We start from the raw sequence: 27,044 nt of genomic DNA on the forward strand, positions 1-27,044 counted from the left end.
CTCCGCTACGACTTTGTCTTCCCTGATTGTCCCTTTTACTCCTCAGTCATCTAGCAGTCCAACTGATTCTTTTGCCGGCTTCCTGCTTTTAATATACCTAAAAAAAATTTTACTATGTGTTTTTTGCCTCCAACGCAATCTTTTTTTCAAAGTGTCTCTTTGCCTTCCTTATCAGCGCTTTGCATTTGATTTGACATTCCTTATGCTGTTTCTTAATATTTTCAGTCGGTTCCTTCTTCCATTTTATGAAGGATTTTCTTTCACAGTTCTTCTTTTTATCATAGTCTCCTTTTTTAAAGTTAAACGCTAACGTATTGGATTTCCTGCGTATACTTACTTCAAAGCTAATTTCAAATTTGATCATATTATGATCACTGTTATCAAGCGGCCCCTGCACCTTTACCTCCCACACCATTTCATGCGCTCCACTAAGGACTAGGTTTGAATTTTTCCTTCTCTCGTTGGCTCCTGTACCAGCTGCTCCATAAAGCAGTCCTTGATTTCGTCAAGGAATTTTACCTCCTTAGCTTGCCCTGGTTACATTTACCCAGTCAATATCGGGGTAATTGAAATCACCCATTATTATCATGTTGCCCAGTCTGTTTGCTTCCCTAATTTCCTTTAACATTTCTACATCCATCTGTTTATCCTGGCCAGGTGGACGGTAGTACACTCTTATCTCTATCCTATTCCCCTTTACACATGGAATTTCAATCCATATGGATTCCAAGGTGTGTTTTGTTTCCTGCAGAAATTTCATTTATTTGATTCAAGGCTCTCCTTAACATACAGTGCTACCCCTCCACCGATTCAATCCATAGTAACATAGTAAATGACGGCAGATAAAAACCTATACGGTCCATCCAGTCTGCCCAACAAGATGAACTCATTTTACATGGTATATGATACTTCATACCAGTGTTGGTTACTCCTTCCCATTCTCAGGGCACAGACCATAGAAGTCTGCCCTGCACTCTTCTTGTACTAAATTCTGAAGCTAATGTCAACACCCCTTAAAATTTACACTCCAGCCCTTCCATATCTATTCAGTTACAATCAGGGTGTAGACCACAGAAGTTTGCCCAGCACCGGTTTCGCATCCCAATTACCGGCGTCGCCACCCAATCTCCGCTAAGATTCCGCGGATCCATTCCTTCTAAACAGGATTCCTTAGTGTTTATCCCATGCATGTTTGAATTCCATTACCGTTTTCATCTCCACCACCTCCCGTGGGAGGGCATTCCAAATATCCACCACCCTCTCCATGAAAAAAATACTTCCTGACATTATTCCTGAGTCTGCCCCCCTTCAACCTCAATTCATGTCCTCTAGTTCTACCAACTTCCCGTCTCCAGAAAAGGTTCGTTTGGTGATTAACACCTTTGAAATATCTGAATGTCTGTATCATCTCACCCCTGTTTCTCCTTTCCTCCAAGGTATACATGTTCAGGTCTAGAAGTCTCTCCTTGTACGGTTTACAATGCAAATCCCATACCATTTTGTAGCTTCTCTTTGCACAGCTTCCAGTCTTTTTACATCTTTGGCAAGATACGGCCTCCAAAACTAAGTACATAAGTAATGCCACACTGGGAAAAGACCAAGGGTCCATCGAGCCCAGCATCCTGTCCATGACAGCGGCCAATCCAGGCCAAGGGCACCTGGCAAATTCCCAAAAGTAGAAACATTCTATACATGTTATTCCTGGAACTGTGGATTTTTCCCAAGTCTATTTAGTAGTGGTTTATGGATTTGTCCTTTAGGAAGCCGTCTAACCCCTTTTAAAACTCTGCCAAGCTAACCACCTTCACCACGTTCTCCAGCAATGAATTCCAGAGTTTAATTATGCGTTGGGTGAAAAAAAATTTTCTCTGAGTTGTTTTAAATTTACTACACTGTAGTTTCATCGCATGCCCCTAGTTCTAGTATTTTTGGAAAGCGTGAACAGATGCTTCACATCCACCTGTTCTACTCCACTCATTATTTTATATACCTCTATCATGTCTCCCCTCAGCTGTCTCTTCTCCAAGCTGAAAAGCCCTAGCCTCCTTAGTCTTTCTTCAAGGTGACTGCTTTCCTTGGCTGTGCTCACCTCGCCCTCTGGCGGCCAGAACCGGTGGCTGCCATAGACTGTCTTGCTGTCTCCCTACATTCCAGACTTTCATTCCAGTCTGGTCCAGATATTCTAGCCCGCCAGACTTGGTTGGAAGTTTGGCAGCTAGCCTCACCCCTAGCTGCCTTGAGATTTCTGCAGCTTGAGCCTCAGCTGCTGATTGCCTTTATTAGGCACCTGGCCCTTTCAGCAGGGCCTTTGCATCGCCTACGGTCCCTGGTATGTTGGTGTGCTCTGTGCACTTCTGCCTAGTCCAGTTTCTTGTCTGAGTTCCTTGTCTGGTTCTAGTTAGTTGTGTGTAGTTTAGCTTTGGTTTTATTGCTTATTTCCTAGTCTTGTTTCTGGTCTGTATTCCTTGTCTAGTTCCTGGTTGTCTGTGTTTCTTTCTTAGTGGCTGCTTTGCAGCTTTCAGTCCTTGCTCTTTAGTCTGTCTGTGTATTTTGCCTAGTGGCTGCTTGGCAGCTTTCAGTCCTTGTTCTTGAGCCTGTCTGCTTTCTACCTAGTGTGGTATTGTTTGTCTGAGAGTCCTAGTCTAGTATTCTGCTTAGCCGCCCTTGTGTATTCTAGACCCCTGTGTGTATCCTGTTGGTATCCAGTTCCTGCCCTGTCCTATAAGTCCTGCCAACCGCCTGCACCCAGGGGCTCAACCCCTGGGGAACAGTGGTCAAGCGCAGGTGAAGTCTAGCTGTTCCTGCACTGCCTGTTCCAGCTTGTTTGCCTCAGCTGCAACTCCAGTCCGGGGTTCCAGTCCTGTTTCTACCAACCCGTCAGAGTACTGCCTTGGCTTTGGTTTGGGGGGGTGGTTTTGCCTGCCACTGCCGCTCCTCGGCAGTGGTCCAAGGGCTCACGAATCCAGTTCTCCGTGAAAGCTTAACAGAATGCAAAGGCCATGAGCTCGGCAAGATCACCCTGCCCAAGAGGATTGTAAAAAATTACAAGAGGACTTTACGGGACTGGGCATCTAAATGGCAGATGATCTTTAATGTGAGCAAGTGAAAAGTGATGCATGTGGGAAAAAGGAACTACGTAACGCAAGGTTCCACGTTAGGAGTCACTGATCAAGAAGGGGATCTCAGCATTGTTGCTGATGATACATTGAAACTCTCTGATAAGTGTGCTGTGGCGGCGACTAAGAAAGCAAATAGAACGTTAGGTATTATTAGGAAAGGAATGGAGAACAAAAGTGAGGACTTTATAATGCCTTTGCATCGGTCCACGGTGCGACTGCACCTCGAATATTGTGTTCAGTTTTGGTCACTGCATCTCAAAAACAGGTATAGTGGAATTAGAAATGGTACAGAGAAGGGCGACAAAAATGATAAAGGGGATGGGACGATTTCCCTATGAGGAAAGGCTGAAGCAACCAGGGCTCTTCAGCCTGGAGAAAATACAGTGAGTTGAGATATGATACAGGTCTATAACATAATGAGTGTAGTTGAACGGGTAGACATGAATCGTTTGTTTACTCTTTCCAAAAATACTAGGACTAGGGGGCATGCGATGAGCTACAAAGTAGTAAATTTAATACGAATCAGAGAAAAGGTTTCTTCACTCAACGTGCAATTAAACTGTGGAATTCGTTGCCAGAGAATGTGGTAAAGGCGGATAGCTTAGCAAGGTTTAAAAAGGTCTGGACGGCTTCCTAGTCCACAGACCATTATTAAATTGATTTGGGGAAAATCCACTGCTATTTCTGGGATAAGCAGCATAAAATGTATTGAAGTTTTTCAGGATCTTGCGAGGTATTTGTGACCTGGGTAGGCTACTGCTGGGAAAAAAATGCTGGGCTTGATGGACCTTTGGTCTGTCCCAGTGTGGCAATACTTATGTAGTTATCTTCTACTGTGAGTTCCGCTTGAGACCTGAATATTTCTTCCATTAGTCCTAGCCCGAGGCCAAAGCCCTATTTAAGACTGGTTTACCTCCACTGAGATTTCCTGCTTGAGACTCATGTGCTGCTTGAGACTTGTGCATCCCTGAAGTGAGTTCCTGCTTGAGACTAGTTCTTTCCCCTGGTGTAGTTAAGTCCTGCTGGCCACCTGCACTGGGGGCTCAACCCCTGGGAAACGGCGGCTGGTTGTGGTGAAGAGTACCGGGGTTTGTTGGTAGTTCAGACCCTTCTGGGGTTGGACTGAGAACTCACCTCTTTTCTAGCAGCGGTCCTCAAGTCACCTATATCCGGATTCACCTCAGCCAATCCCAGTCTGTACTCCTTATTGCCACTGATTTGACACCATGGATCACAAGCTCCTTCTCAGAAAGCTCTCCCAAATTGGTTTGACTGACACTGCTCTTTCATGGTTTGCCTCATACCTTACTAACTGTACATATACAGTATATCTCAGAACTTTTCTCCCTGACTTCTGAGGTACTTCAGGGCTCGATTCTGTCTCCATTGCTATTCAATATTTTCTTAGCCCCATTACTGTCCATTTTATACTCATTGGATTTTACGTCTTTTGTCTATGCAGACGATATACAAGTACTGACCTTTGTCGTAAGTTGGATACTATCTGTACTTGGTTTAAACAGTATCAACCAATCCCAAACCCCGATAAATCCTGTGCTGTTCTCGTCTCCAGTAGACAGATTCCTCCCCTAGCCTCCCCTATCTTAATGAATGCTGTCCCTTCACCATAGCTAATCAGATCGAAATTTTAGGTGCAACCCTTGACAACGCTCTATCTTTTGCCCTACAGGTCTCTGTAGTAGTGAAGCGAATTGTCTTTCAACTGCAGCACATTAGAACAATTTGGCCATTTCTTCTCCCAGCAGCACTGAACATACTTATTCATTCCTTCATTATATCATCCCTTGACTATTGTAATGCTCTATTTCACCCAACATGAGCTTAAGCAACTACAATTCAACCAAAACACTGCTATCAAACTCATTACAGGTCATACGAAATTCAACCACGTCACCCCACTCCTGAAAGATGCTCCTTGGCTGCCTGTCTCTTCTCGTAGTGTCTACAAACTGCTCCTTTTAACTTACAAAATTAGAGAATCTCAGGAGCCTTCTTTTCTTTTACCCTAACTTATTCCTTATTGTCCACCTTTATCCCTACGATCTTCTGATCAAGATCTTCTCGTAGGTCCCCCATTCTTTGCAGTTCCCAGGACCTCCATGTGTCGCTCCAATTTCTCAGTTAGGGCCCCTCAGCTCTGGAACCAACTGTCATTACACCTGAAAAAACTCCCCATTGTAATTAGATTCAAAATCGACTTGAAGACACATCTCTTCCTGGAAGCTTTTGATGGCTGGTTTCCTTGGAATACTAGTAGTGGAACCCCTCCTCTTGTGTTAACCCTCTTACTCCTCTTTTATATCTACTTTGTAGTTCTCCCCTTTTTCTTTCTGTATTTGTCTGCCCGTCGTTTTTTTTCTTCTTTATTGCGTGTCATTTCCTTTCTTTCCCCTTTAAACTGTAAGCTTGACACACTGTAGATTGGCGGATTAGCAAATTACTTAATAAACCTGAAACTTGTAAACAGAGCATAATCTTGCCTGTTTCCTCTGCCCACACTATGATTTAGAGTTTCATGTTTGGTCATTTTCATACAGCTGAACTTTCGACTAGATGTATAACTTGGTAAGTCCTTGTGGAATTGATGTTTAACAGCTCATTGGTGTTTGCATGTTTAATCAGCTATGCCTTAGAGGCAGAATTAATGAGTTTGTACCGCGTTTCCCCGAAAATAAGACAGTGTCTTATATTAATATTTGCTCCCAAAGATGCGCTAGGTCTTATTTTCAGGGGATGTCTTATTCGGGAGTAGTAGGGGGACTGTGACGGTCGGGAACAGTATTGAAGTGGGGGGTGGTATCCTGCAGGAGTAGGCCGTGGCTCGCCTATCTGCCCACAGTGACCGCAGGACTCGAGCGGAGCAGAGCCGCCCTGGCTGGGCTGGGAATGGAGGAGGGGTATGCACTAGGGAAGGTAATGGAATGTGGGCCGGGCTGCTCTGGCTGGGGGTCTCGGGAGGTTGTGAGAGGGCTTAGGGCGCAGGATCATCCCTACCATATTACAAACATTAAAAAAAATTCTACGGTAGCTCCGTTCCCCGTTGGTGGCGCTTTATGCGCTCCTCCTGTACATTCGCAACACTTTCCATCCTTCTAGTCTGACTTAGCCCTTGGGTGATGGAGCAGCGCCAAAAGGGCTCGGTTACTCATTTTCTTTTCTTTTATTATTTGCAAGGGGATGTTTCTTTTCTTTCCGGGCTCACTTACCGGTAGTTGATCTTCAGAAAAGCGTGAAGGAAGATGGTAGGAGTCTGCTGGACGATAGATTTTCCACCTCAGTCTTGTTTCTTGCATTTCTTTTATGTTATTTCGTCTTTGGGTTGCAGCGAAAAAAATTAAGGTTTCTGTGTCCATGTCCCATCGGGGCCAAGCAAAAACTTTGCTAGGTCTTACTTTCAGGGGAGGCCTTATATTTAGCAATTCAGCAAAACCTCTACTAGGTCTTATTTTCGGGGAAACAGGGTAGTATTTCATTTTCAGTTCCCGAGCTTTCTAGGCATCTCGTTATGAAGGTATTTCTTGTTTGATCTTGATTCATCTCTCACATGATTGTAGCCACAGTATTACACTTTCTTTATAATATATTTTTCAATTTCAAGTTAGTAGTTTCACCACAGGAATGTTCATTTTGTTCCCCATTTTATTTTTCATGTCTCTACTACATATAGCACACTTAATCAGTTTGTTTCTTCATTCAACATCCATTGTGTTGAGTAGTATTCCATTGCTTTCTATAAAGCACTTCTATAAGTAGCAAGTGCATTTATCTCTTCACTATTTTGACATTAAGCACACTTACTATTATTCACCAAGGATCACTTTTCACCCCTATGTTTTTTCAGTACATAGGCTCAAAGATGAACACTCTTGCATTGTTTACTGAAGGAAGTTAAAATACAAGATGATTACTGGATTTTTATCACAATGGTTTGTTTTTCACATGCATTCAGATTTTATCACACCATTTGTGATTTATCATAGTATTAAGGAATGGCTTTATTCATCTCAGCTAATACTGTTTATCATTTTTTAGTTTTAAGCAGACCTGTCTTTTTGAAGACAAGTTTGTTTTTTGACCATTGGATTATCTGTTTCTTGGTATGTGACATATGCAGCTCCCGTTTATTGTTTGTACTTTGTATTTGTTACAGTTTAAAGATGATGTTTCACCTTTTTGACATTACTTTTTTGTATTATTTCAGATTTCATTGTATTATTTATATATAGTAGTGATTATTTTGGATAATTACAATTTATTTGTTTTTATATGATTTCTTGTGTTTTGGTACGTTTTATTATTTGACTTATTTGTTGATATTTATTTAGGAGGTCTTTTACTAAAGATTAACTTGTTATCTGCAGCAGGACACATAGGAATAAAATGGGCCCTGCTGCAGATAAATCAATCTAACTTTTAGTAAAAGACCCCCTTAGACCCCTGACACAGGCATTTGTTGCTAAACGCGGACTGTGTCGGGTCTGATTAATAAAGTGCAGCTGAGGCACTACCATATTTGAAGGCTCCTTGTGCCTTCTTGGATTTTAGAGTTTCGTACACCATTTGCTCCATGGGAGTGACGTTGACAATGTCAGCCTCCTGGGGATCATCTGCCTGACCTTTCATAACGGCGGAGTTGCATCCACTTTCTCTTGCAATCTTCAACATCTCTACGGTTATGAAAGTCTGCACTGAGCTTGCAGCATATGGCCACCCACTCCCTTTGAGTTGTGTATGAGCCTATGCGCTGCCCTTTAGGGGCACAGAGGTTGGCATTGTGAAAGACCACTGCCTTTACCAGGAATTGCACTTTTGAGCAGTGAAGTTGCCCTTCCTGCTCAGAATGTCCTTTTGGATAGCCATATCAACTTTGGGATGTTCGAAAATACCAACATGGGCATCTATATAGGCAATTTGGGATGTTCCAGGTGTGAGAGGGCTAGTCATTTTTAACTATGCTATGCTATTAGAGTCTTATATCCTGCAAAATCCCTTAAAAATACAGGTTTGGAGCGCATTACAATTAGACACAAAATTACATTAACAGCAAACACAGCATTTTACATACTAAAAACTCACAAAACAAACACTCTAAAAAAACCTTGTTTTCAATCTCTTCCTAAAAGTACTATACGATGGACTTTGACGAACATATAAGGACAACAGATTCCAAAGTTCACCCGCAGAATAACAAAAAGACCCTGAATGAACTATCATATCTAAAACCCATAACAGGTGGAAAAGATCATTTCCAGGCAACAGCCTGTTTGCTGACTGTATCCTTATGCTTCCCCTCCTACTTAGTGCTGCTCCCAGTATCTCTCCACACTTGTCCTTCCCTACACCCCTTCCCGTGCACTCCGCTCCATGGATAAATCCTTCTTATCTGTTCCCTTCTCCACTACTGCCAACTCCAGACTTCGCGCCTTCTGTCTTGCTACACCCTATGCCTGGAATAAAGTTCCTGAGCCCCTCCGTCTTGCCCCATCCTTGGCCACCTTTAAATCTAGACTGAAAGCCCACCTCTTTAACATTGCTTTTGACTCGTAACCACTTGTAACCACTCGCCTCCACCTACCCTCCTCTCCTCCTTCCTGTACACATTAATTGATTTGATTTGCTTACTTTATTTTTTGTCTATTAGATTGTAAGCTCTTTGAGCAGGGACTGTCTTTCTTCTATGTTTGTGCAGCGCTGCGTACGCCTTGTAGCGCTATAGAAATGCTAAATAGTAGTAGTAGTACTTTACAGATTTTGAGGGAAACCACCCTGTTCCACTAAGGCAGTACCATGCCAAGTTTAGAGCTGGTGCTCCCCAATGCCTTTTGGGACCTGTAGTAGTGCTTTTCCACATTCTCGTGAGAAGCCTTCGCTACAGCCTTCTCACAACATGTAGATTTGCTTAAAGTGCTCACCTGGACCGGCCCTTTAGATTTATAATCCACCTACCCAAGGCAGAAAACAAATACACAATAGGACAAATAAAAACACTAAACAGCAACCAAGACAAAATTAAACAAGTTCAAAATAAAGACATAAAATATAAGCCAAGCAAAATAAGTTGCTTCAATAAACACTTATAAGAACTCACATTTTTCTGCATTCTGAGTTCCAATAGCAATTTATTCCATTCATGTGATCCAGCAACTGAGGAAGGGAGCTCTTACCCTTACATAAGTACATAAGTAATGCCATACTGGGAAAAGACCAAGGGTCCATCGAGCCCAGCATCCTGTTCACGACAGCGGCCAATCCAGGCCAAGGGCACCTGGCAAGCTTCCCGAACGTACAAACATTCTAAACATGTTATTCCTGGAATTTTGGAGTTTTCCAAGTCCATTTAGTAGCAGTTTATGGACTTGTCCTTTAGGAAACCGTCCAACCCCTTTTTAAACTCTGCTAAGCTAACCGCCTTCACCACTTTCTCCGGCAACGAATTCCAGAGTTTAATTACACGTTGGGTGAAGAAAAATTTTCTCCGATTTGTTTTAAATTTACTACACTGTAGTTTCATCGCATGCCCCCTAGTCCTAGTATTTTTGGAAAGCGTGAACAGACGCTTCACATCCACCTGTTCCACTCCACTCATTATTTTATACCTCTATCATGTCTCCCCTCAGCCGTCTCTTCTCCAAGCTGTATAGCCCTAGCCTCCTTAGTCTTTCTTCAGGGAAGTCGTCCCATCCCCGCTATCATTTTAGTCGCCCTTCGCTGCACCTTTTCCAATTCTACTATATCTTTCTTGAGATGCGGCGACCAGAATTGAACACAATACTCAAGGTGTGGTCGCACCATGGAGCGATACAATGGCATTATAACATCCTCACACCTGTTTTCCATACCTTTCCTGATAATACCCAACATTCTATTCGCTTTCTTAGCCGCAGCAGCACACTGAGCAGAAGGTTTAGTGTGTTATCGACGACGACACCCAGATCCCTTTCTTGGTCCGTAACTCCTAACGTGGAACCTTGCATGACGTAGCTATAATTCGGGTTCTTTTTCCCACATGCATCACCTTGCACTTGCTCACATTAAACATCATCTGCCATTTAGCCGCCCAGTCTCCCAGTCTCGTAAGGTCCTCTTGTAATTTTTCATAATCCTGTCGCGATTTAACGACTTTGAATAACTTTGTGTCATCAGCAAATTTAATTACCTCGCTAGTTACTCCCATCTCTAAATCATTTATAAATATTTAAAAAGCAGCGGTCCTAGCACGGACCCCTGAGGAACCCCACTAACTACCCTTCTCCATTGTGAATACTGCCCATTTAACCCCACTCTCTGTTTCCTATCCTTCAACCAGTTTTTAATCCACAATAGGACATTTCCTCCTATCCCATGACCCTCCAATTTCCTCTGTAGTCTTTCATGAGGTACCTTGTCAAACGCCTTTTGAAAATCCAGATACACAATATCAACTGACTCCCCTTTGTCCACATGTTTGTTCACTCCTTCAAAGAATTGAAGTAAATTGGTCAGGCAAGATTTCCCCACACAAAAGCCATGCTGACTTGGTCTCAGTAATCCATGTCCTCGGATGTGCTCTGTAATTTTGTTTTTGATAATAGCCTCTACCATTTTCCCCGGCACCGACGTCAGACTCACCGGTCTATAATTTCCCGGATCTCCTCTGGAGCCTTTTTTAAAAATGGGCGTTACATTGGCCACCCTCCAATCTTCCGGTACCACGCTCGATTTTAAGGATAAGTTGCATATCACTAGCAGTAGCTCCGCAAGCTCGTTTTTCAGTTCTATCAGTACTCTAGGATGAATACCATCCGGTCCAGGAGATTTGCTACTCTTCAGTTTGCCGAACTGCTCCATTACGTCCTCCAGGTTTACCGTGAAGTCAGTAAGTTTCTCCGACTCGTCCGCTTGAAATACCATTTCTGACACCGGTATCCCACCCAAATCTTCCTCGGTGAAGACCGAAGCAAAGAATTCATTCAGTCTCTCCGCTACGTCTTTGTCTTCCTTGATCGCCCCTTTTACCCCTCGGTCATCCAGCGGCCCAACCGATTCTTTTGCCGGCTTCCTGCTTTTAATATACCGAAAAAATTTTTTACTATGTTTTTTTGCCTCTAATGCTATCTTTTTTTCATACTCCCTCTTGGCCTTCTTAATCTGCGCCTTGCATTTGCTTTGACACTCCTTATGCTGTTTCTTGTTATTTTCAGACTGTTCCTTCTTCCATTTTCTGAAGGCGTTTCTTTTAGCCCTAATAGCTTCCTTCACCTCACTTTTCAACCAGGCCGGGTGTCTTTTGGACTTCCGTCTTTCTTTTCTAATTCGCGGAATATGTATGGCCTGGGCCTCCAGGATGGTATTTTTGAACAGCGTCTACGCCTGTTGTACAGTTTTTACTCTCTCAGTTGCCCCCCTAAGTTTTTTTTTTTTTACAGTTCTTCTCATTTTATCATAGTCTCCTTTTTTAAAGTTAAACGCTAACGTATTTTACTTTCTGTGTACAGTTACTTCAAGGTTGATATCAAAACTGATCATATTATGGTCACTGTTATCAAGCGGCCCCAGTACCATAACATCCCTCACCAGATCATGCGCTCCACTAAGGACCAAGTCTAGAATTTTTCCTTCTCTCGTCGGCTCCTGCACCAGTTGCTCCATAACGCTGTCCTTGATTTCATCAAGGAATTGTATCTCTGTAGCGTGTCCCGATGTTACATTTACCCAGTCTATATTTGGATAATTGAAGTCACCCATTATTATCACATTGCCCATTTTGTTCACGTCTCTGATTTCTTTTATCATTTCTGTGTCTACCTGCTCATCCTGGCGAGGTGGACGGTAGTACACTCCTATCACCATTTTTTTCCCTTTTACATGGAATTTCAACCCACAGTGATTCAAAGGTGTGATTTGTGTCCTGCTGAATTTGTAATCTATCTGAGTGAATGCTCTCTTTAATATACAATGCTTACCCCTCCACCAGTCCGGTCTACCCTATCATTACGATATACTTTGTACCCCGGTATGACAGTGTCCCACTGGTTATCCTCCTTCCACCAGGTCTCAGTAATGCCTATTATATTCAATTTTTCATTTAGTGCAATATATTCCAACTCTCCCATCTTATTTCTTAGACTCCTAGCATTTGCCTATATACATTTCAGAGTATGTTTGTTGTTCTTATTTGCATGATGCTTAGTACCTGACACTATTGATTTGACATCTTTGTCTGATCTTTAGTTGTATTTAAGGGCACCTGGCCTACCACGGTCTGTTGTGCAACCTCACTATCCAGAAACCCTATCTTCCCTGTTTGTGAGGTATCTTTGCAAGATACCTTTTCCCGAACCATGCGCTTTTGAGCGACTGTCTGCCTTCCCCCCATTTCTAGTTTAAAAGCTGCTCTATCTCCTTTTTAAATGCCGATGCCAGCAGCCTGGTCCCACCCTGGTTAAGGTGGAGCCCATCCTTTCGGAATAGGCTCCCCCTTCCCCAGAATGTTGCCCAGTTCCTAACAACTCCATTTATTTATTTTTCCCTCCAAAATGAAGATAAATAAGGATTGCAGCCTGTTAATTATTAGGATTTACTTACCATCTTTTTGAAGAAATTCACCCAAGGTATACAGCAAAACAAATCGAACATAAACAATAGAAAAAGCAGTAAACAGTATGGCACAGTACGCTATTGCCAGACCTGAGAGTTCTTGTATCAAGTAGAGCGCTGCTGAGCCCGGTACTCGGACCAGGTTCCGCTTGGTGGCCAGACAACCCCAGGTTTCACCTGCGCTGACCGCCATTCCCCAGAGGTTGAGCCCCTAGGTGCGGGCGACCTGCAGGGCTTACGAGATGGAGCAGGAAGCGGGGTGATGAACGTGACGGCCAGACAGGCAGCAGGCAAGAGAGTGATCCAGGTACAGGCAGTCAGTAGGCAGGCAGCAGGTCAAGAGAGTAATCCAGGTACAGGCAGAGTCAGGCAGGCAGCAGACACAAGAGTAATCCAAGTACAGGCAGAGTCAGTAGGCAGGCAGCAGACACAAGAGTAATCCAGGTGCAGGCAAAGTCAGTAGGCAGGCAACAGACACAAGAGTAATCCAGGTACAGGCAGAGTCAGTAGGCAGGCAACAGACACAAGAGTAATCCAGGTACAGGCAGAGTCAGTAGGCAGCAGCAGACACTAGAGTAATCCAGGTACAGGCAGAGTCAGTAGGCAGGCTGCAGACACGAGAGTAATTCAGGTACAGGCAAGGTCAGGAGGCAGACAGTAGACACAAGAGTAATCCAGGTACAGGCAGAGTCAGTAGGCAGGCTGCAGACACAGAGTAATCCAGGTACAGGCAAGGTCAGGAGGCAGGCAGCAGACAAGAGTAATCCAGGTACAGGCAGAGTCAGTAGGCAGGCTGCAGACACGAGAGTAATCCAGGTACAGGCAAGGTCAGGAGGCAGGCAGCAGACACAAGAGTAATCCAGGTACAGGCAGAGTCAGTAGGCAGGCTGCAGACACGAGAGTAATCCAGGTACAGGTAAGGTCAGGAAGCAGACAGTAGACACAAGAGTAATCTAGGTACAGGCAAGGTCAGTAGGCAGACAGCAGACATGAGAGTAATCCAGGTACTGGCAGAACAAAGTAGAGGAGAAGCACACTACTGAACAAGTAACACCTACCAAAGTAGAAGCCGAAGCAAGGAGTCTAGGGAGAGCTCAGCTGATAAAGTGCTGGCGTCTGACATCAGCAGGGAGAAGGGGCACAGCCATAGGACAAGAGCAGGGGAAGGAGGAACCGGAAGACCAATAGGAGAGAAGCAAGGGAAGCCAGGCAGAGGAAGAGCAGACCCAGGTGGGTGGAAGCAAAGCAATCAAGGAGCCTGGAAGCCATTTAGAGAGAGAGCAGAGCCAGGTGCATGGAAGCAAAGCAATCAAGGAGTCTGCAGCCAGAGAAGAACCACACACACATGGCTCAGGGCTGTGCCAGTCAAGTGTGCGTGTTGACAGGACCCTGCGCAGCCTGAGACGCTGCATCTGTTGAGGTAGGGGACATGACAACTGTTTACAATGTCAACACAATACACAGTAAGACATTTTAGGAAACAGAATAGGTGGAACAGATAGAATAACTGGAGTTAGAAAATAAGGGGTCTAGTTTTAAAAAGTTACATGTGAAATCAGAAAGTGAATGAATATAATCTCAGCTAGGGTAGGAGTGTGGATAAGCAAGTCCTGCTACTGTATGTGCAGCCTGTGTGACTAGCAGGTTTCATTGGGATGAGCCAAGTTTTCACCTGCTTCCTGAAGTAGAGATACTTGCATTTCAAAGTGTGAGAGCCACTTCAGGGCAGGCTTCACCGGCGGAGGTCACGTTATGTGATGTCATTTGGAGGGTGTGGTTAAGGATACTCCTTGAGAGAACCTTGGCAACCTTGGAGATGTGTAGAAGGAAATCAAGTACTCTGGCCTATTTCCTTTAAGGGCCTTGAAGATCAGACAGAGCTTTAAATTTAGTTATGTGCTGTACAAGCAGCCAATGAAGTTTTTTGAAGAAATACTGCGATGTGATCATGTCGCTTGCAACCTTCTATCAGTCTTAATGCAGCATTCTGAATTATTTATTTGTTTGTTTGTTACATTTGTATCCCCATTATCCCACCTTTTTGCAGGCTCAATGTGGCTTACATCATTCCATAATGGCGATCACCATTTCCGGAGTGAGAAATACAAAGTAATGTTACAATAAAATTCATAAATGTAAAAAGTAAAGTAGATTGAATAAGCATAATTGCAGGTGTAAGAGATAAGGGGGTAATGCGTTAATGTTCATTAGTGGTGAATTGATTGATGCAGTCAGGTGAAGAGAGTACAGTATCATCTGATTCTAATAGAGTTTTGATGTTAGGTTATTTGTGATGGCTCAATATATGTCTTCTCGAACAGGTTGGTCTTTAGTAACTTCCAGATTAGCTCATCTGGAGCTAATGCAAACCCTTTATAGTCAAACCAATCCAGAGTACATTATAGTAATCCAGTCTTGATGTTATATGGCATGAACAACTGTGACAAGTTTTGTCTTCTCAATGTATGGAAATAGGCTGCATAGTTCTTGGATTTGAGGAATCAATATAAGTGTTCAGTCTAGCTGTACCCAAAGGTTCCTTACTTGTGATTTAAGGTTTGGTTGTACCTCCCAAAAGAGATTTTAATGTTAGGTACGTTAGGGACCCACAGGATCTCAGTTTTTCTGGGGTTCAGGCACAGTTTGTTGTGCCTGAACCCCTCCTCAAAGTGCCCTCCGCTCCCACCCCCCACTCTCCCTCAATCACTGGCTGACTACTTCCGCGACAAGGTCCAGAAGATCAACCTCAAATTCACCACTAAACCTTCTCCTCCTCTTCATCCTATCACCCACTCCCTCAACCAATCAACCCAGGCCTCCTTCTCCTCTTTTCCTGATATCACCGAAGAGGAAACCCCCATCTCTCTCCTCCTCGAAATGCACCACCTGTTCCTCAGACCCCATCCCCACCAACTTACTTATCACCATCTCTCCTACTATCACCCCCCCATCTGTCATATCCTCAACCTCTCTCTCCACCGCAACTGTCCCTGACACCTTCAAGCATGCTGTTGTCACACCTCTCCTCAAAAAACCTTCACTTGACCCTACCTGTCCCTCCAACTACCGCCCCATCTCCCTCCTACCCTTCCTCTCCAAAATACTTGAACGTGCCATTCACAGCCGTTGCATTGATTTTCTCGTCTCTCATGCCATCCTCGATCCGCTTCAATCTGGCTTTTGCCCACTTCACTCGACAGAAACGGCATTATCCAAAGTCTGTAATGACCTGTTCCTCGCCAGATCCAAAGGTCATTACTCCATCCTCATTCTCCTCGACCTATTCGCCGCTTTTGACACTGTCAATCACAACTTACTTCTTGACACACTGTCCTCTTTTGGGTTCCAGGGCTCGGTCCTCTCCTGGTTCTCCTCTTATCTCTCCCATCGTACCTTCAGAGTACACTCTCATGGTTCTCCTACCCCTATCCCGCTCTCTGTTGGAGTCCCTCAGGTTCTGTCCTTGGACCCTTCTTTTCTCTATCTACACCTCTTCCCTGGGCTCCCTGATCTCGTCTCATGGCTTCCACTATCATCTTTATGCTGACGACACCCAGCTTTATCTCTCCACACCTGACATCACTGCGGAAACCCAGGCCAAAGTATCGGCCTGCTTATCCGACATTGCTGCCTGGATGTCCAACCGCCACCTGAAACTGAACATGGCCAAGACCGACTTCTTGTCCCCCCCCCCCCCCCACCCTACCTCCCCCCCCCCCTCCCCCTTTCCCACCCAAACCCACTTCTCCTCTACCTCCACTCTCTATCTCGGTTGATAACACCCTCATCGTCCCCGTCTCATCTGCCCGCAGCCTCGTGTCATCTTCGACTCCTCCCTCTCGTTCTCTGCGCATATCCAGCAGATAGCCAAGACCTGTCGCTTCTGTCGCTTCTTCCTCTATAACATTAGCAAAATCCGCCCTTTCCTCTCTGAGCACACCACCCGAACTCTCATCCACTCTCTCGTTACCTCTCGCCTTGACTACTGCAACCTATCCTCACTGGTCTCCCACTTAGCCACCTATCCCCCCTTCAATCCGTTCAGAACTCTGCTGCACGTCTTATCTTCCACCTGAACCGATACACTCATATCACCCCTCTCCTCAAGTCACTTCATTGGCTTCCGATCAGGTACCATTCAATTCAAGCTTCTGCTACTAACCTACAAATGTACTCGATCTGCAGCCCCTCCTTACCTCTCAACCCTCATCTCCCCTTACGTTCCTACCCTTACCTCCACTCTCAAGACAAATCCCTCCTTTCAGTATCCTTCACCACCGCCAACTCCAGGCTCCGCCCTTTCTGCCTCGCCTCACCCCACGCGTGGAACAAACTCCCCAGTGAGCCAGGTCCCCTCCCTGCCCATCTTCAAATCTCTGCTTAAAGCCCACCTCTTGAATGTTGCCTTCGGCACCTAACCTCTACACCTCTACCCAGGAAATCTAGACTGCCCCAACTTGACATTTCGTTCTTTAGATTGTAAGCTCCTTTGAGCAGGGACCGTCCTTCTTTGTTTATTTGTACAGCGCTGCGTAACCCTAGTAGCACTCTAGAAATGTTAAGTAGTAGTAGTTTTTTAACCCATTCTTGAATTGCTGTTAAACGGGTAATCAGTTTATTTGGAACTGTACTACTACTACTATTTAACATTTCTAGAGCGCTACCAGGGTTATGCAGCGCTGTACAAAAACAAAGAAGGACAGTCCCTGCTCAAAGGAGCTTACAATCTAAAGGACAAGAAGGGCAAAAGGACAAAGAGTGCAGACAATCAAAAATTGGGACAGTCTAGATTTCTTGGGTAGAGGTACAATGGTTAGGTGCCGAAAGCAACATTGAAGAGGTGGGCTTTGAGTAGGGATTTGAAGATGGATAGGGAGGGGGCTTGGTGTATGGGCTCATGGAGTTTATTCCAGGCATAGGGTGAGGCGAGGCAGAAAGGGCGGAGCCTGGAGTTGGCGGTTGTGGAGAGGGTACTGAGAGGAGGGATTTGTCCTGTGATCGGAGGTTATGGGTAGGGCGTAAGGGGAGATGAGGGTAAGAGGTAGTGAAGGGCTGCAGATTGAGTGCATTTGTAGGTTAGTAGGAGAAGCTTGAATTGTATGCGGTACCTGATCGGAAGCCAGTGAAGTGACTTGAGGAGAGGGGTGATACGAGCATATCGGTCTTGGCGGAAGATAAGACGCGCAGCCGAGTTCTGAACGGATTGAAGGGGGATAGATGGCTAAGTGTGAGGCCAATGAGGAGTAGGTAAGTCTGATTCAATAGATATGAATAGCTGTATGGAATTCTCATATCTATGTAGAAGTGTGTGTCATTTGATCGCATCAGCTCAACTAGTGGCTTGAGGTACATATTAAACAGAATGGGCGAAAGTCACTTCCCAGGTAGCAATGAGGTGCTGCTTAACAGTATGGACTGTTGATTATCTGACAACAGTGGCGTACCAAGGGCGGGGTGGTGGGGGCGGTCCACCCCGGGTGTCAGCGGGTGGAGGGGTGCTCCGCTGGTGCCCCAGTCCCTACCTGCCTACCAGCTCCATGTCGCCAGACGACCCTCTTCTGCCACCCGGCACCTGACCCAGCCTTTAAAAAGAAATCTCTGAAGCAGCGCTGCGGCGCCTCGAGTGTGCTCTGCGTGTAAAGGAAGAAAAATCGCCTCGACGGCCGGCCTTCCACCCTCGCGGAAATAGGAAGTTACATGAGGGGCGGGACACAGTGAGGGAAGGCCGGCTGACTAGTGTTGAGAATTGGGGGTCCCGAGCCCCCCCCAAGAAGGCTAGAGTGACCTAATCTGACTCCATCTCTAAATAACACTAGTACTGGGTAATCAAGGAGTTATTGCCTCTAAGGAGACGTTAGGTCTAAGGAAAAGATACCAGCCTTATGACAAACTGGATTTAGGCTACAGGTTATACAATGCATTTTACTTACAGCCTTGATTTATTAAGTGAAGCCCACGAATCATCATTTGGAATGAGGAGTTTATTTGCCAAGGTACAAGTCAAATCAGTGATGTACAATCAATTAATTATAGGAATATAATAAGTTGCAAACAGGTGTTAATTATTTGCTAATCTTTTATAATTTATTTTACCAATTAGAGGTTTTACAAGGGAAAGCAATTAGGTAATTTGTTAATTCTGCTGGACACATCGGTTTCCCTTGGAGAGAGAGTGGCAACCCTTGTCTCTCTAACTTAAACCAGGAAATACCCTGATTTTTATAGATGCCCTCAGGATATGGATAATATGACAGTAGATATACCTGATTGGATGTATGCTAATGTCATGGTTGTCACTGATTGGCTCATGCTAATGAGTAGCTTCTATCTTGCTACGCCTTTCCTTTCTCACACCAGCTGACCACAATCCTGCTCACAGGAAGTCTCCCTCCTCTCTGGAACAGCTAGTTCCCTATTTTCTTTGCACCTGCTATGACTCACTTATTTCTCAACTTGTTTTCCTAACTTACATTAGAGAAAATTCCACTTTGTAACAGATATGGGCTTCCATTTTGTGTTGAAATCCTCCATTTTGTTTCCATATCTATTGACTTAACTTTTAGGCCTCAATCTGGGCTACAAACTAGGCCATACTTTTCCAGGAAGCTCCCAGTTATGTCAGCCATCAGATTTCTGACTCAGGCAAGGTCTGTAATGGCCTGAGCTCTATGACTGGGCCCTCCACCATTCCAGTGGGGGGGTCTCTGGCTGTACCATAATTATACATTCCCCACTTGTCACCCCCTCTGGAGAGGGGTGACACAAAACTAGTTTGTCACAATCTATTCCAGAAGGTGCCAAACTATCAAACGAAAGGACGAGTTTTGCTCTTATGGATTGCTAGCTGATATTATGCAAGACAGGAAACTTCATTCTTAGGTGGTATATTTTTGGGCATATGGAATTCCCCTTATATTACCCCACCCCTTGGGCCTCAATCCTGTCTGTCATCTCTCTTGAGGTTTATATGAATGGGACAAATCCATGAGTTCACTACAAAATCTCATGAGTATAGGTATATGGGTAATAGCAATTTCAGGTGGATCATGCTAATAAATACTTTCAGGTCTTTCTATTGCTTCTATTATCTGTTGCATAGTGCATGGGGAGATACTAAGTGTATCTATCTCAGTGGTCTTGGGAAGGAATAGTGGTTTTGATTAACATGTTATGGTGGCTCAACAATAGTACGGTTAGTATTCAGATTGTAGGCTGTTTAAGGTTGTAGATTCAAATCCTTAAACCTTACAGTACTCATCATTAGCATCCAATCATGAGCACTAAAAGTGGATAGCAAGTATGAGGTTGCCTCATACAGTAAAAAGGGTCAATCATAGAAAAATTTATTAACAAAGGTCATGCATGGATCTTGACATATGCATATAACCTGGAAGTATGGGAAGCTTTCATATACCGTTACCCCCCTTGGAGCTTAGTCAAACCTACAAAGACATGCAGCTTAGTAAGCTTAAGTAAGCCTACACCAAAGTTAAACAATTGCATAACTGGTTGATACTACAGGGTTACACCTACATTATGATATCATAGCCAGTATTAGGGTTTGATGTTACCCTTGTTTTGAGCAATATCAACTTCAATTTAAATTCATAACAGAAATACGGGAAACTCTTAAAAAAACAACTAGAACAATAAAGGAATAATAGGAAAATAAAAATAAAACCTTTTCAATATCTAGACAGGATTACTGCTAAACTAAAAATAAAACAAAATATGAATCTATAATGTCCATAAACAGCAACAGTAATTCTCAAATTAAGTATCAGTTCTAAAGTCTCTTTCATCGATCATGGTTGAGGCGGTGGAAGCGCTGAAGAATCTGGACGGGGATCTGAAAGATCTAACAGGGCTGGGTTTCACAGCAACTTGGGCAAGGAATCAGTAGAAGGAATTGGGATTTGCAGAATGTTATCCCACTTCTGGCTTGCATAGTGTGCAAGACAGATGGTAATTATTACGAAGACATGATCAAATATATAATGGTTAAGTATATGGAACAAAGAAAAGAGTACAAAAAACAACAAAAATTAGATATAGAGATGATGTTGATTGTTCAAGTTATGGATGTTATGGAGGGTCAGGATTATGGTGCACAAAAATAGTCAAAAGGCACAGGCAATGCGTTGCAATCTATCGCCAGTAGGTATGGAATCTTCACCTGCGATGACTAACATTCACCAAGGGTTGGGCCCTCAGCTGCAGGAGGCCAGCAGGACTTACGAGTTAGATGATTCAAAAGAAGGGTAGCGTAGGAAAACAGTCATAGTCAAAGCAGAAGACTAATGTGCAGAAATTTAAAACTCATAATTAGTCCAGGTGATGGAAGTATCTTCTGGAATCACGGTCGCTGTCTGTTGTAACAGAGAGCTCATACGTAAAGTGCCATGTAGGTTCTGAAAAAGAGGAGCCTGCAAAAATATTTAATACAATAGAATATTTAAGAGCATAACCGAGAAGGTCTAAATTAAGGACATCATTTGGACAAAAGAAAATTCTCATTGGAGAAGTTGGTGCTCCTTCTTCTTGTCAGAGGTCAGTTGCAGCAGAAGTACTAAACTGGAATAGAGGCGGTAGATCAGGAATTGGATTTGCAGTCTTCAGTCAACCTACAGTACTGATTAAATAGAGATGACATACGAGTAATGCCTAGTATTTAAATCTTAGTACAGGATCATTAGAAAGAAAAAATCAAAGAATGCATTGTTAGTTCCTTGGTGCACCAGTATGTGGAGTATAGACTCAATATATAATATCACAAATTACAAGTAGAAAACAAGTTTTCTCTGAAGAGTTGATGGTGCTGGCACAGGAGTCAGCAGAGTCCTGAGGAAACACTGTGGTCAGAGTCTGCTCTAGGAAATACAACAGCCTTTAATATGATATTTAGAGAGATAGAGAAAGCCAATATCAGAAAAGAAAGATGTAAAAACTATATATTTCTATGAGGCCTCCTCACGTGACCTTTACAAGGTTTAAATAGATCAAATGAGAAGGACAGTTACCTATAGTCCTCTGTAATAGTTCAGAGCCAATTTGGAAAATGAAAATTATATCAAATTCGAAAATGATCCTTTCTAGCTTTCACAATTTGGGCCCTAAATCGTGACAGCATATCAAGATTCACATTCAGAGGGATAGCTAAAAATAAGCTTATATATTCCCAGGAATCAATTTACAATTTAAAAGTATATTTAAATACAGAGGAGGAGCCAATTTATAAGCAGGAGATACGTAGGAGCATTTCTTAAAACATTTTAGTGAAATTCAAAAATGCAAGGATATAATAACAATTTTTATTAATGCAATAAATGCATAAATTGGACCAGTAGGATATGTTCATATGATATTGGAACAGCTTGTAAGCTTACATTGTAAATTGAATTCTAAACAAAGAGTAGGAAGGATAACACAGAATCATAGAAAAACCCATCTAGTTATTAAAATCTGAAACACGTAATGAATTCTTGTATCATATACTGAGTTCAAAGCATTTGTAAAGATGAACTTTAGAGAAAATAAGAACTACAAGGGTTAATCTCTGTTATTCGGTCCTTAAGGAAATCACGAAATAACGGTGTTTCCTGTGTCTAATTTGAGCTTACTGCTCACTGCAAGCATTGGATATAATGGTGACTGAAAATAGGTCTATACATCAGACAAAAACTGTAAGTTGAAATTTTTATATTAATACTTCATGCTGGTGTAATTGGTCTTCATAGAATTAATACGTCAGGAGGGGAAAAGGAGAAAAAGAAGGTTATTACTTATCTGCCTTCCATAGGCACGGGTCTCAATAAAAGGAAATTGGCAATTGTAGCTAGTCTTATCTGAACATAGCTCTGAAATGATAGCAACCTGAATTTCTTTTAGTTCCGATTTACCAGTTAGTTATGTTATGCAAGGGTTAATCTCTAAAACCCTATTGCATAGATTATAAAGCAGGCTCTGTAGTATTATGGAATCCGGACATGAAATTTAACTGTGCCATTTGAGGTCTGAGAACCAAAAATTCTGAAACTCTATACAATAATATATCTTAAAACTATAAATCCTTAAGAGGCAGGAAAGGAAGTTTGTAAGTAGTAGATAAGACGTGAAAAGGAAATTAAAACAGTTAATTAATTCTTACGTAACACATCCCCAATAAAGAGCTAGGAAGTGAACATCAGCATTAGTTATTTTAAACAAACATTACAAATAAACAGTGTTTTAGATGGCATATAATATAGAACCTTTCATAGTAAATATCTGGGATAATTATGCAATTTTCAAAGAACACATACACATACAAATTAAAACTAAAAAGTGCTTGCATTTCTAGTGAAGCAATTTACCAGAAGTCAAAAACAATCAGGTATTTAACATCACGTCACAAATCAAACAAACATTGCTTAAATGAAATAATATACAATCCTGGAAAATAAACACTCCTTTGAGATTTACTACCACTGCAGTTGATAGGCAATCTCGCGGGGTAACCTTAAAGCACTAATTTAAAACTAAAGAAATGATTCCTTAAGAACTGGCTGGTTTAATATATGCCATTTATCACAGGACACACAGGAACATATAGACGTAAATTAAAACAGTAACCTGATACGTAGAAAACTTAAAGTTCAGAAGAGGAAGCAAGATATTTCTAAATGTAGTTCAAAACCTAGCATTGGAATTTTGCACGGTTAAGGAGTTGTTTAGGGTTTCAAAACAAAAAATATGAAAATAAATATTCCCGTAATTTGAGACCAATCACAAGTCACAGCACACAGACAGAAAAGGAAAACCACACTCATACACAGACACAGTTATTGTCCCACATACAGAGGTGTCCTTGTGTATTGAGGACAAAATCTTAATCCTAAATTTGGTAAAATAAAACATTTAAATTAGAGCTAATCCAATAGCCCATGAAGTATACAACAGCAAGCTTAATAGTAGCACATACAATAAATGAAAATGTACTCACGATTCGTGCAATGTAATCTCCAGCGCAGAAAATCAATTGAGAAAGAGAACAGTTGGCGGGATCACTATGCCCTTCCGAACTCTCGGTGGTATAGGGAGATCAACCGCAAAATAGAAAGGTTGTTTCGGACGGAAAGTCTTTACCAGAGATCTGAATAGATGTCAGATCACCAGTATCTGGTGTTGGGTGCGGAGAGGAAGATATGATGTAATGGGTAGTGAACAACATCACCCAATATGTATAACAACGGGACCTAGTGAGCAAGTGGTCTACAAATAAGCTTTAGACCTGTAATATGCTATAGAAAATGAACTAGAGTAATAATATATATATTGATCAGTCCTACAACCGGGTACAAGATCAGTGGTTGAAAAGGCAGCTTCAGGGATAGCAGGGAGACCTAGAAATGATAGTGTGCTAACAGGTTACAAAAACATGCAATAATTATTCTGATAGTAAAACATGCAGAGACATAACACAATCATACTCACACATCTGCTAATGTGCTCCAACAAAGGGACCCAAAATAAAAATTACGAATTGGCGGAAAGCTCAATGCTTTTGCCGCAGGTTAAATAAACAGACAATTGAAAGTCACCAAAGGTGAAAGGAGAGTTTAAGAAAATAGTACAAAAGTGATTGGTGTCAGCTATTAATATCTATACTACTCTACCCCTAATTAATGAAAACTACTCCCCAGAGTGTGCTTCTAAAGACATAAAGAAACTGAATTCCTCTGCCTGCCAAAACCTCTCCCAGATAAGTGGCCATGAGTTCCAGCCCATGATAGAGCCCCCAAAAAGGGACATTGCAAACACTCCCATAAAGAACTCACAAGACCACGAATAAGGTCTCATGAGTGGAGGAGCAGCGGTCCAAAGGGTTTCCGCAGATTAGGGGAACCTCTCATATGCGACTAATCTCCCCAAGGGACCTGCAGTGAGTTGAGAACCTCTCATATACAACAACCCATTCAATAAGTTGTGGTTAGGGAACCTCTCATATACAACTACCATCCTAGAACATTGAAAGGTTAGGAAACCTCTCATTTTAAACTAACCATTCAAGAATATGGGAGTGCCGAGTCCACCTGTACACAATCGCAACGAAAGTCGTTAGACGTCTCTTTATTAACCCCGCGGTCATCTATACAGTAACCCCTAGGTGGGCATAACGCCGAATCCGCAGGCCACGTCCGAAAATGGAATGGAAGTCTGCTCAAAATCTACTAATTAAGATACTGTCATCCATTGAATGATTTGTGACCCTCCAATAGGTGTAAGCCCCAGGCATCAGTATCGTCATGGTTATAGCGTGACACTGGTAAAAGAAATAATAAGAAAAAATTAGAAAAGGAAAAAGAGAGAAATAAAATAAAAAGATATATGTATGTTCCTAGAAAGAATCCCTGAAACCTATTCCAAAGATAGCAAGTAAAAAAAAATTAAAAAAACACATGTACGCTCTTCGGGTAAGGTACATTCACTATACACTAGATATCCACTTGCCACACAACAAACCATGAAAGGGAGACTATAAAGCAATAGAGCGGAACAGCTGACAGTAAGGGAACCTATAATGCAAAGCAAACAGTACAAATTCATTCGTTCAGTTATGTCAGGAGTGAAAAAGACAATTTAATTAGAAATAATAAGTAAAAAAGTTGCGCAGTTTCAGCCACAAATCAAAATGAGCACTGCAATTCAAGCACTAAAGTCTGAAAGAAAAGTATCATGCCTAAAAAGGGAAGTGGGTGGGATTAAAATATTGACAGACAACCGTAGCGAACCAATAAGTAAGCAGTTGTATAAGGCTGAGCTAAACTTAACGCTGGCAGATAGCTCAGAGAAATGGGATTTAACATATCAATCAATAAGCAGTCCATGAGAATATACACAAAATAAATTTTGAAAGCCCTGTAACAGCATGATGAGTCTTATTTAAGCTAAAATAAAGGATAGCAAGGGGAAAAAAAAGTGTAAAACCACTAGAGACTGAGACAGAGCAACCATCAAGAAAGGAGGGGCAGTGCTGGGAGAGATAAGTAAGAGAAGAAAGTGTTAATATGAAGGACGGCTAGGCACCTGCTGAAAAAACTGCTAAAACAATCACCAGCTAAGGGATAAATGCAGAAACCATAAAACACATGCAGCAATAGCAGGGGCTCTACCCACTTGAAAAATAGAATTAAGGGAGAAATTGAAATCAGGCTGACAGACTGGCAATAGATTCAGTGAAACAGGAAATAAGCACCGGAAACTGTTGCCAAGCAATAATGAGCATCTTAGAAACAGTTTCTACAGGGGTACGACAGGAAAAAAGTTTACGCCCAAGCGAGAAAAGGGGAAGTGAAAAAAATGTCGCAGTAAAAAAAGGAAAGGGTCTACGCAGGAGAAATAGAGATAAGATTTAGTATCGAGAACTCCTGTATTAAGCAACTTTTAAAACTTCATAACCACATTGTGGAACACGATAAGATCTACCAAACTGTCTCTTGCAGCATAAAACAAAAAACCTGTCTCTGAGTTTTAACGAACCCGGGCAACAGATTAGATAGCAAAATATAGCATCTTAATTCTGAAAGTCTCAGAAACTGTTTTAGAAAGCAAAAATAAAACAGCAGTGTAAGTGCAGCTAAAGTGACTACGGGGAACAGAGACAGAATACAGACCGGGACTTCTCAAGCGGAGATTTATAATATCATGAAAGTTTCAGATGAGGGTTTCCAAAACAGGCAGGCATAGAAATAAATGTGGTTTATCAAGTATAAAGCTGTATGACAGGAAGGAAAAAGGGGGGGGAAAGAGTGCCTGGCAGTAACAGAAAGATAAGGAAGCTAGACTTACTACGCAGTTTTAAATGTAAGACAGGCATAGATAGGAAACAGGCATGTCCTTTATCTTGTGATGTAGTGATGTAGTAGAAAAAAGGAAAGCAGAAGTTTTCAGACTAGTAATTAGCTGCGGATGCTGAGCGCCGTTAACAGTGGCTTTCAGACAAACAGAGAGAGTAGGAGACACGCCCTAAACATCTGTATATTAGATCCGTGGCGAAATAACAAAAAGAAAAGAAAAAACAAAAGTGTACAAGGCATGAACGAGCCGGTACAGAGGTGGGAACCAGGCTGTCAGTTTTGAAACTTTATATACTGACTGTGAGGGGAAAGAGTAACGGAAGAAAAAGTGGCAGTGAATTAACCACAGAACAGGGTGAAATCATAGAGAGAGGAAAAAGCAGAATGCTGTAATGAGGGACATCAATCAATTGGAAGATAAAACAACAGATTTTAGTCAAGAGCTAGAATCAACCCCCACTTTGACAAAAATTCTCATGGCGTGTTTAAATCG

At 42.5% G+C, this 27,044-nt stretch overlaps 1 protein-coding gene across 1 annotated transcript in view; it reads left to right on the forward strand.

The window, feature by feature from the left end:
• Nucleotides 1-27,044, forward strand: part of LOC115472445 (DBIRD complex subunit ZNF326-like) — a 282,530-nt gene that overhangs the window by 219,429 nt on the left and 36,057 nt on the right. The window contains exon 10 of the mRNA XM_030206732.1: nucleotides 22,370-22,399. Within this exon, the coding sequence (XP_030062592.1) occupies nucleotides 22,370-22,399 (30 nt within the window). The remainder of the gene's footprint in view (nucleotides 1-22,369; nucleotides 22,400-27,044) is intronic.

Source organism: Microcaecilia unicolor, chromosome 6 (assembly GCF_901765095.1).
Source record: "Microcaecilia unicolor chromosome 6, aMicUni1.1, whole genome shotgun sequence".
NCBI classification, from domain to species: Eukaryota; Metazoa; Chordata; class Amphibia; order Gymnophiona; family Siphonopidae; genus Microcaecilia; species Microcaecilia unicolor.